Raw genomic sequence first — 18,616 nt, forward strand, 5'->3', positions numbered from 1 at the left:
AGGTGGCGTTGGGTAATGAAAACGATTGATCAGGTGGGCAGCTTCACTTACCTTGTTAGTTTAATTAGTTAAGATGATGGTAGCAGTGAAGATGTTAAAAGTAGAATAGCCAAGGCCCAGGGTGTTTTTTCACAGTTAAAAAAAAGTTTGGAAGAATAGGAAGATAAGTCTGCAAACCAAGATTAGAATATTAGAAGCTACAGTGCTGACAGAGGTCAAATATGGCTTTGAAGCTTGGGTGCTCAGAAAATTGGATGAAGATTTGCTAGATGTTTTTCAGAGAAATTGCCTATGGATTTTTCTGGGTACCTGGCTGACTAACCGTATTTCAAACAGTAGGCTCCACGAAAAATATGGTTCAATCACGCTTTCTAGGGCTAAAATGAAATTTTTTTTTAGATCGATAGAACATGGTGTGCGGATAAAGGATGACAGAGTGCCAAAGATTGTCCTTTTGGCCAACCGTCTAGGGCTAAACGGAAAGCAGTTTGTCCTCATTTGGGGTGGAAGGTAATTGAGGTCGTCATAAAGAAAGATTTGAAGGAAATGGGAACTTCTTGGGAGGGTGTAAATAGGGAGGATTTGAATACATTGGGATGGAGGAGGAGCGTGCGTAGCTGTGTAGACCTCAGGCAGCTTGGTGCTGCGGTGAGTTGTTAGTAGTAGTAGTAGTATTTGCCCATGCTGTTGGCGGGGAGAGGGGATAAATTGAGGTAGTAAGAGGCAGTCTGCACTTCTTTAACTTTCCTGGGCATCGAAATTGGCAATAGGCTTCCACGGTTTAAGACACCTTAAAATTTCCTTAGTTCCTAATTTAGAAAACTGTTGTCCGCACTTTAGATATAAACAAAGCCCTGACCTGGGTACTACACAACCAAGTTTAATAATAATAATATAGTATTTATTTATTACCCACTATAGAGAAAATGAAGTGGAGTAACAGAATAAAAGAGGAAAAAAAATGCATTTAACATCAACCCAAATAAATAAATATTACACTCAATGTGCTATGGCTACCCGGACAAGAGGGTGGTTAACACCCAAGGTGGCATAAATATTCTCTTGAAGACGGCTACTTTGACTGACAAAACAACTTACAATATCTGGAGCACCAAAAATCCGCATAATCTTTCTATTATTGTATCTGCGGGGCAGATACAATAAAAACTTGCAATATTGAAAATACACTATTTTAATATCGCTAATACCCCCTAGTCAAAAAGGATATGAAGGCCAGCTGGGAACAAAATCGCATGGTCACAAAAGCTCGAGTACAATTTAGCCAGTGCTTTTCTGTTATATCTTCCGCTGTTGGGGACAGTTTTCGCGTAACCCAGTTTAAGCTTCTCTTTAATATCACTCAATGCCCGGAAACGAAATAACGTAAGCGATTTGCAAATATTAATCATAAGCCATCAGAAAGATTCGATATATTTTATAGATAATAAACTGCAATTAAGCGGCTTGCAGAAGATCTTGAATTGAACACTAAAAATTCGCGTTTATGTTGAGGCTTAATCCAATTTCCCCATACAACCACGATACAAGAAACATAGACTTCGTTAAAGTATAGTTGGACCTGCTAACAAGCTGAAGATCATCCGCATATGCAATATAGGAGACATTTCACAACCCTGAAGAGTATGAAAACGGTATCTTGTTAAGAACATTTAATAAACAATCTTTAAAAATACGAGGTGAAAACACACCACCCTGACGGACCCCAGGTCTAACGGGAAATTTTACTAAAATCGAAATACAGAGATAACTGAACTATTCACACTCGGACGTGCCAGAGAAAGTCATGCTTGAGAGCGACAAACAGTATCGAAAGCTTTAGATAAGTCTAACGCACAAAAAGGAACTTCCGTTTTTTAAACGACTAAATAAAAAAACAAGTTTTTTTAGCTGAAATTAAGGAGCGACATTAAAACTTAAAACGAACAGAAATTACTTCGTATTTGAAAAGGGCTGCTTCCTCATCAACGCCCCGCTCTTTACGCTAAAGTTTGACTCTTTCTCTCAACTCTGCTTTTTAAAACAGTAATTAACTATAGCGTAAAGATCGGGGCGTTGATGAGGAAGCAGCCCCTTTCATATACGAAGTAATTTCAGTTCGTTTTAAGTTTTAATGTCGCTCCTTAATTTCAGCTAAAAAAAATTGTTTTTTTATTTAATTTCTGAACGTTTTTGAATCAATGCATGTTTTGATTTTGGCTCTCCGCAGAGGAATAATTAACACGAAATTTGCAAGTTTATTTTTTTTTTTTTTGGCTAAATGGCTATCTCATAGTTTTGATCGAATGATTTCGAGAAAAAAGGGAACGGTGGAGGAAGCCTAGTTGCCCTGCTATTTTTTGGCTACTTAAAAAGGCAACTACAACTTTTAATTTTTACGAATTGTTTTATTAGTAAAAGATAAACGTAACTAATGAATCAGCTTACGTAACGCACTTTTGCAATCTCATGTTTTTATTAAATATATAAGGGGTTCACCCCCTAGTCAGTACCTCGCTCTTTACACTAAAGATTAAATTTTGTCCCAATTCAATAAGAATGACCCCAGAATCACAAAAGCCGTAGAACAAATAGTTTAAATCACTAAAAATAATTTAGCGTAAAGAGCGGGGTATTAGGAGGAGGTGAGCCCCTCATATGCAGAATAATTTCTGTTCGTTTTAAGCTTTAATGCTGCTCCTTACTTCCAGTTAAAAAAACTTTACATATGTATTTTTTCATTGTTTTTTTTTAAATAATGCTAGAAAATCTTGCGCTCCCTTCATGGAAATTTTCTTCCCCCATGACAAAGTTCTCGATGGAAAGCTCCCCCAACTTATCCCCCTCTTGTCAACCCCTCCCCCAACCAAAAAATCCCCCTGAAAACGTCTGTACACTTCCCAATAACCATTACTATATGCAAGCACTGGTCAAAGTTTGTAACTTGTAGCCCCTCCCACGGGGACTGTATGGGAGTAAGTCATCCCCAAAGACATAGTTATAAGGTTTTGTGACTACGCTGAATAAAATGGAAATCTCAGAATTTTGATCCGTTGACTTTGGGAAAATAATTAACGTGGGAGGGGGCCTAGGTGCCCTCCATTTTTTTTTGTCACTTAAAAAGGGCACTAGAAGTTTTCATTTCCGTTAGAATGAACCCTCTCGCAAGATTCTAGGACCACTGGGTTGATACGATCACCCCTGGAAAAACAAAACAAAAACAACAACAACAAAAAACAAACAAACAAATAAACACGCATCCGTGATCTGCCTTCTGGCAAAAAATACAAAATTCCACATTTTCGTAGATAGGAGCTTGAAACTTCTACAATAGGGTTCTCTGATACACTGAATCTGATGGTGTGATTTTCGTGAAGATCGTATCACCTTTAGGGGGTGTTTCCTCCTATTTTCTAAAATAAGGCAAATTTTCTCAGACTCGTAACTTTTGATGGGTATAACTAAACTTGATAAAACTTATATATTTAAAATCAGCATTAAAATGTGATTCTTTTGATGTAGCTATTGGTATCAAAACTCCATTTTTTAGAGTTTTGGTTACTATTGAGCCAGGTCACTCCTTACTACAGTTCGTTACCACGAACTGTTTGATATGTTTCTTGTAACACTGTTGCAAGTATACGGTGGGCATACGTGACTTAAAACCGAACTGATTTGCATCATTATCCACCTTATCTTCAATAAATGAGAGCAGTACATATTCGATTATTTATTTTACTGATCTAACACTCTTTTTGTTAAATACATAGTTCAAAGCATTTTTTTTTTTAAATTCAACCTGTGATGCGATACGCTTATTTTTCAGCACAATAGTAGCTGCAATCTAGTAAACAATGAGCCATGATATATAACAGCCAAAATCTGTAAAGTGCGTTTTAAAGAAACTTTATTGTGTAAAACATGTCCCATGTGACACTACTTTGAAAACGCTGCTTTTCTTTCATTTTCAGCTGAACAGCCTTATTTAAATTGTGAGTTAGTGTGTAAGAGCTTCCTAAAGCCCTTATAGAATGATTTACAACTGAATAAATATTCAAAATCAATCTACCGTATTTAAGAAATTTTGTAAGCAAATCTGATGGTCCTGGTACACAACAAAAGGGAAACGATTGGAAATGGTACTTACTTTTCCAAAACTGCCTTTACCAATTGCACGCAAAACTTCAAAGCTATCCAGTGAAACTAAAAATATAACATTTATGAAATTACAGGATATTAATCGTTAGTTGAATGTTCCCTTAACTAGGACACTATGCTATTGTAAATAGTTTGAACTAGTGAACTAGTGAACTAGTAACCCCGTCAATTCGTTTATTTTTAGGTAAAATGTGTGTCTAAACGATTTTTAAACTTGAAGAGTTTTACCTTGGAATTTATTGTCCAAATAGAAAAGTTGTTAAAATTCTTTATGACTCAATCAGTAGCACCATAATTACAACACAAGAAATTCACAACTTTTAAGTCATGAAAAAAGAAAAACAGTCCGATCATCATGTGTGGTTCATACTCTGGGGCCTTTTGTTTAGAATAGTCTGCCAGCTGGCAATCAGGGAGTCTGTCACTTTATACGGGTTTAAAAATAAATTGAAAACATTTTATTTAACCAATATATTTTGAAGGGCAGGAAGTTTTTGATGTCTTTTTTGTAGTTTATTGGTGTGGGGTGGGTGCTGAAACCGGTAAATAATATTTAATAGGATTATTTTGTTGCATTTTGTTAATGTGTATGTGTTGTTGTTTCTTATATTTCTGACGAACAAATTTCTGACGGGCTAAGATTTGATACTTGTGATTTGAGTTTAATAAGCTATGCTGATAATTTACTTATGTTGAGTTTCTCATTGAGTGTACTGCCGGATAATTTACATGAGCTTGTATCTGGTTATAGCGCTATTGGTCTACAAGCTAATGGCCAGAAAACTCAATTTCTGGTTTTCAGCTCTGTGAAACAAGAGGCAACAGCACCAACTGCATCCGTGGATGGTGCTTTTATCCCACCGTCACCTTCGCTCAAATATTTAGGTATTCGGTACGGCTGAGATAAGAAAACTACAAGAACTCTTTGCCTTGATACCTTTGTGTCTAACCTGCGAGTGAGGCATGCTAAACTAGCCCCGCTGAAGTATTCTTACAATCGGCAAATATTGGCGAGGATGTACAGAGCAGTGGCTATACCACATGTCCTTTACCTTTCTCCGCTTTTGGAATGGTTCACAGAAACAGAGAGACTAAAAGTTAGGTTCGCGTTTTATAGATATTTGAAGTTTTTGATAGGTATTCGAGAGAAACTCGTTTATTTTGAATAAGTATCAAATTCCAGATCCCCATGAAGCTGTGGCAGAGCAGGAAACTAATGCTAAAAAAGGTACCCTTGAGCACCTTTATGGTTTCCATCCGTTGCACGTCATATATGAGCTGTGAATGTATATTGTGAATGGATTCTAATCGTTTAATCTTGAAGTATTGTTTTTCGCCTTTTTCGTTTTTATTTTTTTTTCTTTATACTCCGCCATGTTGTTCTTCTGATGGTGGGCTAAAATAAACTATCTATCTATCTATCTATATATAAGATGGGCTAGGTGGATAATCATGAGATGTTATGTTTGGACATTTCTTTATAAGATATAAATCGTAATATGAATTTGCAGCACAAGTCCTTAGGACTTTCTTTTTGCTGCAATAGTTTATTCGTGTCATTTTTATTTATGTTTATATTGTGGATAAAAATTAAACCGACCTACCTACCTACCTACCTAATCAAGGTTTATCAGTATAACTTTTAAAAAAGCTTTTGAAGCTTTTAAATCTGACTCCATTTTCGTAATGATTAATTTGAAGAAGACAGATTCAGAACGATTTTAATCTTAAAAAATTATTGAAAAGTATTTTTTAAAACAAATACCCTATACTATTAAAACATTAAATATGACCAGGATACTGGTTCCAAAAAGCTTGATTTAAACCTTGGAGCATTTGTATTATTGAACCCATTTTTTTTAAAGGGAATTACTGTTTATCTGGTTTTGGTATTTTGTGTCAGAATCACTTACAAAGCGATGTTGAAATCCTTTTTTCATAGCTAGGGGTCGGTTTGGAGGGAAATATGCATAAACAGACAGTAGAAACATACCTGTGAAACTGCCCGAAGAGCTATCTACACAAATAATAAGATATGAAATTTTCTTTTTATGCTGTTTTTCTCTCTTTTTTTTCTTCTTATTTTCTTCCATATTATTTTTCCAGGTATAATTTTTTTTCTGGCTTTATTTATTCGGGCTCATTTTCGACAATAAATGTCAATTATTGAATTAGAGCACCGACCGTTTCATTTTAAAGAAGTTTTGTCAGCAAATATAGCAAGTGATAGAAACCCTTTGGCTTTAGTGCGTATTACATAAAAAAAACTAGTTTTTTTAACTGAAAGTAAGGAGCGACATTAAAACTTAAAACGAACAGAAATTACTCCGTATATGAAATGGGTTGTCCCCTCCGCAATCCCTCGCTCTTTACGCTAAAGCTTTTAATTGTATTAAAAAGCAGAATTGTGGCAAAGAGTCAAACTTTAGCGTAAAGAGCGAGGGATTGCGGAGGGGACAACCCATTTCATATACGGAGTAATTTCTGTTCGTTTTAAGTTTTAATGTCGCTCCTTACTTTCAGTTAAAAAACTAGTTTTTTTTATGTAATTTCTGAACGTTTTTGAATTAATGCATGTTTGATTTTGGCTCTCCACACATAAATTATTAAAATGAAATTTGAATATTAATTCCTTTTTTGGCTAAATGGCTTTCTCTTAGTTTTGATCAGACGATTTTGAGAAATAAGGGATGGGAAAGGAGGCCTAGTTGCCATGCAATTTTTCGGTTACATAAAAAGGTAACTATAAATTTTTAGTTTTAACGAATTTTTCTATTAGTAAAAAATATACGTAACTTAAGAATTATCTTACGTAACAAACTTTTATATTCTTTAATTTTTATTATGTATATGAGAGGGTTTGTACCCTCGTTAATACCTCGTTCTTTACACTAAATCGCAAGTTTTGTCCCAATTCTTTAAGAATGACCCCTGAATCAGAAAGGCCGTAGAATGAATAGTTGAAATTACTAAAAATACTATAGCATAAAGAGTGAGGTATTTATCTCCTCCTAAATACCTCGCTCTTTATGCTAAAGTATTTTTAGAACTCCTCACATGCGTAATAATCTCTGTTCGTTTTAAGTTTCAATGCTACTCTTTACTTTCAATTGAAAAAAAAATTTCCATGTTTATTTTTTCATTGTTTTTTTATAGTAATTTTAGAAAATCCTGCGCCCTTTTCATTGAATTTCTGTTCCCCCATGACACATTTCTCCATGGAAAGATCCTCCCACATAGCCCCCTCCCCTCAACCCCACCCCCAAAACCAAAAAAAATCCCCTGAAACCGACTGTACACTTCCCAATAACCATTATTATATGTAAACACTGGTCGAAGTTTGTAAGTTGCAGCCCCACCCCCAGGGACTTTGGGGGAGTAAGTCATTCCCAAAGACATAGTTATTATGGTGTTTGACTATGCGGAACAAAATGGCTATCTCAAAATTTTGATCTGTTGACTTTGGAGAAAAAATGAGCGTGGAAGGGGGCCTAGGTGCCCTCCAATTTTTTTGGTCACTTAAAAAGGGCACTAGAACTTTTCATTTCCGTTAGAATGAGCCCTCTTGCGACATTCTAGGACCACTTGGTCGATACGATGACCCCTGGGGAAAAGAAAAAAAAAAAAAAAAAAAAAAAAAAAAAAAAAAAAAAAAAAACAAATAAACACGCACCCGTGATTTGTCTTCTGGCAAAAAATTCAAAATTCCACATTTTTGTAGATAGGAGCTTGAAACTTCTACAGTAGGGTTCTCTGATACGCTGAATCTGATGGTGTCATTTTCGTTAAGATCCTACGACTTTTAGGGGGTGTTTCCCCCTATTTTCCTAAATAAGGCAATTTTCTCAGGCTCGTAACTTTTGATGGGTAAGACTAAACTTGATGAAACTTATATATTTAAAATCAGCATTAAAATGCGATTCTTTTGATGTAGCTATTGATATCAAAATTCAATTTTTTAGAGTTTTGGTTAATATTGAGCCGGATCGCTCCTTACTACAGTTCGTTACCACGAACTGTTTGATTTTGAAAATTCTTATATAAACTTTAGTGAAGTAGAATCATGCTGTTGTTAAGCATGAAATTTTCACCTGGATATGAGAATATGCTGCAGTTATTTGGTGATTTTCACAAAAACTAGCTTTTGCTGGTAAAAGTGAAAGCTTTGTTAGTTATGAATGATACGTCTCCTTGTATTCTTTTTCAGATTGTAATTTCCCTAAGGAGCCGTAAAAAAGCCTTACAGAGCCGTAAGGCTTTAGTGTAATATTATATTTTTTTTTAATCATGGAGATCTATATTACATAGCTAATTTATATAGAAAAAGCATGAAGATCAGTATTATGGTCATGTATACCTACTGACAGAATACTCTACATTACATAAATGCATCGGGTTACCACACTTTCCATCTATCAACACCCCAACACAATGTTATGATTCTCCTCAAGAGAGAGAAAAAAAATTAATAAAACCCATGTTCATAAAGGCAATGACGTCTCAACTGGCAATGGAAATCACTCCTATCTAGCTCATTTTTAACAAAGAAGGTAACCCATTCCACTGTGCTGGAAGAGCATGACGACTGGAAAATGCCGACCTTGTCGACACCTTCAGCGGTCACCTTTACTGGCTTACCTGTCTGGTTCCGTAACTGTACAGATCCGCAGCATTAGAAACATTTTTCGAAACCAAACCAGAACAAAATGATTTATAATACCAAACATAAACAAAATCTTAAACTTACTTAATCCAGAAAATCTAAAACTTACTTAATCCAGAGAACGGCAGTATTTGGATGCAAGAATAGATGGATCTTAGAGAAGTTTTGCTCTCAACCACATACATCACTCTCACCTTTTGATGTGTAATGACAGCAACTACTTAAGATGGGTCGCAAATGCATTAGGCCATACCGAACAACAATATGACAAATATGGATGAATCAGTCAGAAATAAAGTAGCCGTGACAGTTTTTGAGGAAACTGGTATTTCAATTTTCTTAACAATACCACGTTTCTTGCAATCTCCGACGATATGCACTGAATGTGTTCTGAAAAACACATTGTTTCATCAATCAGAAGGCCTAGATATTTCACAGCTTTTCTTTGTGACATTACCGATTCGCCAATATCAAGTTCTTTCAGCCATAGGTAATAGTTTGCCGATCGTACAAAAATAATAAAGGCAGACCTGTTGTAATTAGTTTTGAGCTGGTTAAGTCTAATCCATATCTCTATGCGAATCATATTTTCCTTCACCAAGGACAAAAAATGGCTCTCAGTAGGTGCCATAACTGAATGGTTGGTGTCGTCGGCAAAAAGAACAAGTAATTTCCTTGGTTTCTAATTTGCAGTTTTTTCACCAAGATTCGTCACCAACTCAGAAATTGCCTGTTGAGTCTACTGTATCAGAAGCCTTGAGGACCAAAGAAATAGCTGCAACTTTAAGCTTGTCATTAAGCGTGACATTTATTGTAGTTGTCAGAAATTCTATAGTATGTTATGCATAAAAACCTCTCCTAAATCCAAATTGGTTCTTGTAAAAAAAATTTATTTTTTTCCAGAAATTCAGTTACTTGGATGTGCATTATCTTTTCAAAAACCTATGATAAAGTCGGTAGTTAGATCGGTCTATAGTTGTTGAAATCACTTCGGTCACCAAAGGTACAAGTCTAGCTTTCTTGAGATAGTCAAGGAATTTTCCTTCTTTGAAACAGCCATTTGTTAATGATACACAATCTGCAAGAATCACAGGTAAGATAAGACTTGTTACTTTTATCATAGAAATTCTGCTCCTCCTGCTCCATTTTGAATACCACTAATTTTTTCATTCACCAAATGCATCGAAGTCGGCCGAAGTCGAAGACTAGTATCACTTGACTTTAGGTGTAGGTGCTGTTCGAAAGTTTCATCACTGATACTGATTCCTATTGATAATTTCACCCTCTCACCTACTTCCGTAAAATGTTGGGCCAAATCATTTACTAGATCTGGTGCCTCGCAATTTTTATTGTCTGAGGGCAAAACAACTTTGTATTTACTCCAATAACTAACCTCATGGTCTCCCGAATTTTAGCAGGAACTCCGTGATTTTCTTGGAACTTTTTTTAAAATACTTATTTTTTGTTTTCCGCTGCAACTTATTTAATGCAAATTTATACTTTTTATAAATTTGTCGATCTGTTTCACCGGTCACTGAGACCACTGACCATATAGAGGATTTACCTTTTTGTCAGAGATCTTAGAAGTGCTTTTGTCATCCAAGGTTTCCTAGGAGTGTTAGTTTTAGGGGACACCCAAGGAGTGTTAGTGACACCCAATCGAGCAAAAAAATCATCTTATCATAATTTCGCTCATTTTTTTTTCATTGTAAGATTTACACTCATTTAGAAAATTCCATTCTATATTCTCATCATTTTTAAACTTAGATAAAGGCCGCTAATTAAAATAAGTACGATCTTTCTTGGTCCCAGAATCATGAGGACTGAGTCCCCTTGCTTCACAGGTAGCCATAGTCCTGAAGTGATCGGATGGATTGATAATTATCACTCACGTTCGAGAATACATCAAATTTTGCTTTACATTCACAAAAATATTATAAACCAATGTCGTACTAGTTACAGTTACCCTAGTAAACATTATATATAAACCAACCTAGTAAATATTATAAACCAATGTCGTACTAGTTACAGTTACCCTAGAAACATTAATTACAGGGAATAGGCCATAACTAAACATCATGCTAATGAACTGTTTAGATTCTCGTTCGTGAAAGTTCAAATCAAAAGCTCATAGGTGATAATATATAAATTTTATCATTTTTTTCTGTGGGAGGGATATCTTAGGTGATATTCCCACCGTGAGCTTTGACTTCGAGGAGCTTGTCTTCACGTCAATCAGAACATAGTATGAATCAGGCTATCTTTTGATAGAATGAATCACACTTCTGAACGAGATTCAGCTAAGTATTTTCTGCACAGTCTAAATCTTCGGTAACAAACTGTGACTTTCTTCAATGCCTCAAAAATTCGTCATTGCTCTGGTCATATGATTGCGACTTTTGACTTCGGACTCAACAAATTCGACAGCGAAACTAAATAACACAGGAAACGATATGGATCCCTGTCGGACATAAATTCAATTTCGAGCATTAGGAGAGCTACGCATCTATATGAATTTGGGCTTGCATCTACTGGTAGCAAGCTTGGATAAGTCTGACCAATTTGTCTTGTGTCATGGCATTCCAGATGTCATCCCATAGAACAGAATCAAAATCTATTATAACATCTATGAATAGACACACTTTTGGTTTCTGATGTTTTGCCTTGTGTCCTCTCTTCTTCTCGTACACGACAAGTTAGTTTGCAGAGATTTCGGACACTGCTCTCTCTATCCATACTTGTAAGGTTCAGCCAGAAGAGTCTGAGGTTATGAACTTGTGCACATTGTGCACGAGTGCACAATGTCATCAGAGCTCAATCAAATCTATTATAAAATCTAAGAATAGACACACTTTTGGTTTCTGATGTTTTGCCTTGTGTCCCTCTCTTCTTCTCGTACACGACAAGTTAGTTTGCAGAGATTTCGGACACTGCTCTCTCTATTGTGCACGAGTGCACAATGTCATCAGAGCTCAATTATTTGTAATAATAAATGATTGGAAAAAAACTGATGCCAGTATACTATTGTTCGGAATGATGAATCATTGCAATTATTTCCTGTAATTCTCTCGCAACCCAAGGAGGAAGATGTGCTGACAATTTCAGAATATTGCAAATACGAAGACTCTTGTTGATGCCATACAAGACGCAAAACCCTTGCCATATCACTTGTGACGTCAAGGGATGAGGTCAAACTGATAGAAATCATTGCTTGAGTCTTGAACTCGGTTAAAGGATTTACATAGTAGCCATTGTCTTTGCATTGATGTCATAGAAACCAAATTCACTTCTTATTCCAACAATTGAAGCGCAGAGCAGGTTTTTTCCCCAAAAACAACGATAATACCACTATCTTAAAAATTATCTAAAATTAGGTTTTTTTTCCAAGCATGCTAGGGTAAGTGTTTTCTCCTTGATCAGGTTCATAATAGTGATAATGGGCACATGGGAAATTTCTGGTGTGGGACTTACAAACATATTCAAGAAAGACATTACAGTCTTTAGTTTGCACTGTATCCTCTATGCAATTTTCTCTAGAAAATACTCTGAAGGATATATTTACAAGTACGTTAATTTTTGATAGAAATGATGTAATACAATATGTCTCGTGAGGGAATTATGAAGTTCCCTTTTAGAAAACCACAAAGCAAAGGGATGAAGTTTGTCTGAAAAAGCTATTTTGAAATGTCTATATGGGGTAAAATAATAATCTGTTTAAAAAATAATTAATGGCATGTGGACAAAATAAGTGTCTGTTATTCCCATTGTAATGGGGTTGTCGTCATTTTTTATTTACAGAAACAAAAACAAAATTGTCAAAATTCAATGCAAAACAGGTAAAAATATTATTGTGTCAGTATGCCCAATATAAGCAGCTAAAAAGACCAGTCGGTATTTTATCTATTCAATCCGTCAGGAACTATTTTCGAAAAAGGAAGTGTAGGAGCTAGATAGGGAGAAAAAAATCTGTAAGAAATCATTGCTTGGGTCTTGAACTCGGTTAAAGGATTTCCTCTCTTAGCCTTATATGTTCGCAATGTGGGAAGAAAATAATGTCTTGAAATTGTTTCGTGGGGCTTAAAGGATTGCATCTCAAGAACAAATATGTATGCAAGACAAAGGGGATGGTAAAATTCACTTTATCGTGAGGAGGGTCAAATACAATGTTGTAAGAATTGTCCCATTCCTTGCTGTAGAAATAGTCCAAGCATTATCACAAAGGATACCCTGTCTCCTTATAGAGTGTCGTCATATTTACTTGTCTCTCAAGAGAGTGTGTCAGTAATATATATTGCTGGTAAAGAGTACTTACTATCCATCGATCATAGAAGTTGACAAACTAGTCCATCCAAAAAATGAAGAGACACCCTTCAGTAAATCACATCATCAGAGTAAGAAGGTGGAGATATTTGGAACATGCTCTACGTCTGAATGATAATGAACTCTAAAAAGCCACTTTACAATGGCAAACCCGAAAGTTCCATCGCATAAAACAAAATCAAAAGCTGCTATAAAATCTTTGAATACAGACACTGTCAGTTTTTGTTGCTTTGCCCTATGTTCAAGTGTTTGTTTTAAGACGAATAGCTAGTTGATTGGTGTCATGCCTTGGTGTAGTCGAACACTAGCAAATACTTGAGCAGCAATGCAGATTAGAAGATTCCACGGTGATGCCTCCATTTTGTCTTTAGCCCTTTTTAAGAGCAGAAGGAAGATAGAGTCTCCCCAATCCAGGGGAACCATTTCTTTTTCACATATACGACAGGTTAATTCATGGATCCTGATTAAAAGTGTTATCCCTCTATATTTTGCAAGTTCAGCCGGGATAATATTGCAGCCAGGGGTTTTATTACTTTTCAGGAAATTAATTGTTTATCGGACTAAATTTAACTTAGGACAAGCCACACTACGACTTTATTCCTACTGCTGACTAGGTTTCATTCCTGCAGGTCATCAAAGCTGTGGCCTGGGCAGTGGCAATGCTGATTACCATCCATTGCTCTCGAGAGTTGGTGCTGGTTAAGGAGTTTGTCAAAGTGCTCCTTGCAGCTACTATTTACTGCTCGTATTTAAAATTATTCTGGAGTAGCTCGCTGGCTTAATCTTCAGCGGAGGTGCTAGTCACCTTAAGTTATTCACTCTCAATTGATTTTAGGACATGACACATCTTGCTGTTGTCGAATCTTCAACCAGCATCTTCCATGTCATCGGTAGTTTTCTCCTGGTACTGGTTCTCATAGATCTTAGCTGACAAGATGCATTCTCTTCGCAGGCGACTGAACAAATTTGATTTTCTGTTTGAAATTTGTTGCTTGTGCTTAGCCAGCTGGACTGTAAGGGTTGAAGGCATTTTTGATAGTATTTTACGGTATCATATCGTAGCTTTTGCAACCTTTTGGATAGTATTAACTAGGGTCACCCGCTCTTCATCAAAGCTCTGGGTTTACTCGCTGAATGCTTGCACTTTGAGTACATCAAAGCAAGTAGACATCTCTAAACTAAATGCCTTTCGTATACCTGGATTTTCGAAGCGATTGTTGTCAAATCCTTCTCAAGGTTTCTTCTTTGAGCGTGCTACTGTTCACAGCTTTAGATCTAACTTTACTAGGATATGTTATATTTTGAGTAACATCTGCTCAAATTTAAGATTTGTAGCTATTGATTTCCAATGGTGGTACATGTGCATGTAATTAATCTGGCTTTTCGTTATAATATCTCTTGAATGCCATTTGGCTCTATAGCTGGGTTTGTGTTTGAAAAAGATATTGGTAATGACCAAATCATACAATTTGCCAAACTGAAAAAGTCTTTATTTCCTGTTATATCAAGCTTAAAGACATAAGTGGCTCATGGCAGACTTAGCATTGGATACTTTTCCCTGATTCTGGCATTGAAATTACCTCCAATCAAGGTGATGTCTCATTTTGGGATCAATATATTCAATAGGTTGCCCATGAGTGAAACTCTTGCTTCTCTATCTGGGATAGACTATCATTCTAGAAGTGACCTCTTCGCAAGGGATCCAAAGTCGATCCCTACTCCACCATACTATGATCCATCAAGAGATCCAAACTTGAAAAAAGGTGAAAGAAGAATCCTCCTCAGGAGTTCAGGATCTCTTGTCAGATTTCATTTACATTGGGGGGAGCTACCTTTGTGTCTTTGTTTCTATTGCTGGATGAGTTTTGGCCCTGCAGGTCATCAGAGCTTCAGCAGGGGGTTATGGCACCGCTTTTAATGATCGATTGCTATTGACAGTTAGAGCTAGTTAAGTAGTTTGTCAAAATACTCCTTGCAGTGATTATCTACAACTCTTATTGCGGAATAATTTGAGAGTAACCTGACGTTTTTGTCTTTGATGAAGGTACTTATGTGATTTACTCCTGATTGACCTAAGGGGCTGATATATCTTACTGTTTTTGGATCTAGAGTTAGCGGCTACCATATCTTTAGGGATTTTCCCCCAGTACTAGTTCTTATCATTCTTAGAGAATTGGCGATATTCTCTTCTCAGACACTTGAACAACTCCGTTTTTCTGTTTGATATATGTTGCTTGTGCTTAGCCAGCTGGACTCTACACGTTTACACCAATTTTTTGAAGAGATTTTTGTGGTATCCCATCTCAGCTTCTATTGCCTCAAGAATTGCATTGCTTAAGGTCACCCACTCCTCATCCAGGCTCTCGGTTTGCTCGTCGGTCGCTTGCACTTAGAGAACACCCAAGGTGACTATACATGTTTAAACTGAATAATTGTCTTACACCTAAATTTTCGAAGCGATTGGTGTTAAATTTCTGTCGTGATTTCTTGTTGGGGTGTTCTGCTAGTCACAACTTTAGATTTAACTTGATAAGAAGATGATATCATCCATGTTTTGAGCCACTATCTGCTCCAGCGTACGTTCTACTATTCGGAGCAGTTGCTTTCCAGCAGCTGGACATGATGATGCAATCAATCTTGATTTTTTCCCCTATCATCTCTTGAATGCATATGACTCCTGGGCATATGATTACTGGGCTTGTGTTTGAATAAGGTAGTGGAAATGACAAAATCATTTGCCATAGAAAACTGAAGAAGCCATGATTCCCTTCTACATCTAGCTCTAAGACAGAAGTGGCTAATGGTGAACTCATGATTGTACACTTTTCGTACACTTTTCCCCTGGTTCTGGCATAAAAGTCACCTCCAATCAAGATGAGGTCTCTTTTTAGGACCAATATTTTGAATAGCTTACCTTTGAATCGTGTTCTTGCTACTTAATTTGATATTTGTTCCCAATCTAGAAGTGACCTCTTTGCGAGGGGGTTTCAAATGATGCCGAATCAACCATACACAGATATATTAAAACATCTGGAGTTAAAAAGGAGAAAGAAGAGTATTCTTCAGAAGTTCAGGATTTCTTGTCAGACTTCATTTAACATTGTGTAACTTCATGCTAACATTTAACTATATTTAACACTATGATTTTTCCACAATGACGTTGATTCGAGTTTTTGCACATAATGTCTATGTTGTACCACAATAATTCCCCAGCGATGAACGACAGGGCTGTCAGGTATTTGACAACAACAGGGCTAATTTTGAGTACGAGCATATCATCACCATCTAACTTTAGAAATCAGAGCTCTAGCAAGGTCAATAATATTTATCACTGCAGCTACTGCCTTATTCTTAATCCGCCTGAAATTCAAATATTTTCTTATTTCCAATTTACGAAATTGTTCTTCGTTGAATTCTTTGTCCATCAGCAACGTAAAGTATAACTCACAAGATTTTCTATTGATGAGAAATTTTTCCTTTTCCATTTGTTTTGATGCTTCAATTTTAGTATTTACGACGTTTGGCATATTTAAATGTAAGTATTCCAAAATTTCTTTGGTCTTTGGCCGTTTGTTTGGATCCTCGCTCAAACACATTAACAATACATTCCTCGCCAGAGGTGAAATTGGGGATGAAAACATTCTACTTTCCAAAGCTTCGGCGCACTCCCAAAACACTTCCTGTTTAATTTGTAAAAGTTGTGCCAGGATTGTCCCTAAGGACTATGTTGTCACTGGACCTATTCTATAAACTCTAATCATTTCTTCCTCTATTTTTCTATCACTTTCTGAAATGAAATCATAATAATCAGTATTGTATTTTCTTTTCATGCTTAGGTGATGGCTTTTCAATTCGGAAGGAGGATAAGAAACATCAAATGCAAGTCCAGGTTTTGAAATTTCCTGTTCCATTTCTCTGGAGGAACCAAAATCGATTATAGTCACTTTAAAACCACCATTTATAATTATATTCTTCGTCCTTACGTCTCTATGAGCAATTCCAGACTCTTCTAATCTTGCAAATATTGAAACGATTTGTTCAAATATTTTAAGCACTTCATATTCATTCCACCACTGCCCACTTATTATCTTATATTGTTTCATATCCTTTTCGTGTTTGATGGCTGCAGGTAGAATGTATTTTAAAAATTGAGCTAAATCAAGAGAATTTTCTGGCAATTCTGTAACAATAACAGCATTTTCGTCGTCAACGTAAGATTCAATATACTTTTGGCAGCCTTCTATATTTTTTATTTTTTTTAGCCAGTAAAGTTCTATCGGGATAATTATTCCGGATATTTTATCGCAGATCGTCATAACATTTTTTAGTTTTACTATTTTTACAGCAACTTTTCTTCCGTTAGGTTTTCTTTCGCTTGCAAGGTGGATAAATCCTGATTGTCCTTTTCCAAGTACTGTCTTGCTCAAGCAGTATTCATCATTAAACATCTCTATGCATGACTTTGACCTCTTTTTTAAGTTGCAGCTGCTCTTAGAAACTTTGTTCATCTTGAATAGAGGCTCATCATCACATCTAGTTCTAGAAATCATAGTTTTAGCTTTGTCAATAGTATTTTTCATTCCTACCACAATTTTTGTATGAATTCGTCTAAAGTTGAAGCTAATTTTGCTTCCCAGCTTGCCAAACAGCCTTTTATCATGATGATGACACTGTTCTTCGTGAAGGCCAAGAATAGGTTGATACCAATCTGATATTTTGCCTCTTTGCTGAAATTTGTTGAAACCTAGTTGTCTTCTACCATTGCATTTTACATTATACATGGCATCAACCTTTTGGAAAGGATCCAAAAAACCTGCATTTGCCATAGTCCCAGCATAGACAAATTTGTAAAACCAATTGAAATCCCAAATATTAATTGCTTTTTGCACACAATTAAGTAGCCCATCGTCAAAAATTCTCCTTATCTTATCCATTAAATGATGCATCATACCAGATGCATGGTAAACTTGACTATTAATTTCAATCATTAGGTTTTTCATAATCGGTGCAGTGTTTACATGCTGCTTATATTCCACATTAATGAACATCTTGTTCATATAAACAGGCTTTTTTATTTTGTCATAGATACATGTTTCTATCTTCTTATTCGGGTGAAGACCATAGTGACAAATAGATTGGTGCCAGCCGCTATTTCCTTCGGTCTTTTGAAAGGGTATGAAGTCTGCATACAGCTTTTTCTTGTACTTGTACCTATTATTAGTTGATTTTGCTTCATTCCCGGGCTCAAAATCCCATTTCTTAGGTGTAACACCATTAAGGGAAGGCTCTTTGAATTTTTCATTTGTTTCTACAGAACATAGTAAATCACTCTTAAAGGCTGAAATGCTTCTTAATTTTTGCATATGGATTAATAACCAATTGTTGAAGATATTTTTCATGTTGCTTATACCATAGCTTTTCTAGAATGAGGGAACTCGATTTAAAAGCCAATTTTTATTGGGGAAATGATGTCATTGC

The 18,616-nt window shown here is 36.0% G+C and overlaps 1 protein-coding gene and 1 long non-coding RNA gene across 4 annotated transcripts in view; one reads left to right on the top strand and one right to left on the bottom strand.

The window, feature by feature from the left end:
- LOC136027462 (serine/threonine-protein kinase 32A-like) overlaps positions 1–18,616 on the bottom strand; it is a 194,768-nt gene that overhangs the window by 120,033 nt on the left and 56,119 nt on the right. For 2 of the 3 annotated variants that reach the window (XM_065704751.1, XM_065704752.1), the window contains exon 3: positions 4,145–4,200. In XM_065704751.1, the coding sequence (XP_065560823.1) occupies positions 4,145–4,200 (56 nt within the window). Of the gene's footprint in view, positions 1–4,144; positions 4,201–4,383; positions 4,636–18,616 lie in introns of those variants that run through there. The other variant, XM_065704753.1, reaches the window with a different exon arrangement.
- LOC136027464 (uncharacterized) overlaps positions 16,531–18,616 on the top strand; it is a 50,539-nt gene continuing 48,453 nt past the window's right edge. The window contains exon 1 of the long non-coding RNA XR_010617604.1: positions 16,531–16,673. This is a non-coding gene — a long non-coding RNA (uncharacterized LOC136027464). The remainder of the gene's footprint in view (positions 16,674–18,616) is intronic.

This window comes from Artemia franciscana, chromosome 5 (genome assembly GCF_032884065.1).
Source record: "Artemia franciscana chromosome 5, ASM3288406v1, whole genome shotgun sequence".
Taxonomy (NCBI): Eukaryota; Metazoa; Arthropoda; class Branchiopoda; order Anostraca; family Artemiidae; genus Artemia; species Artemia franciscana.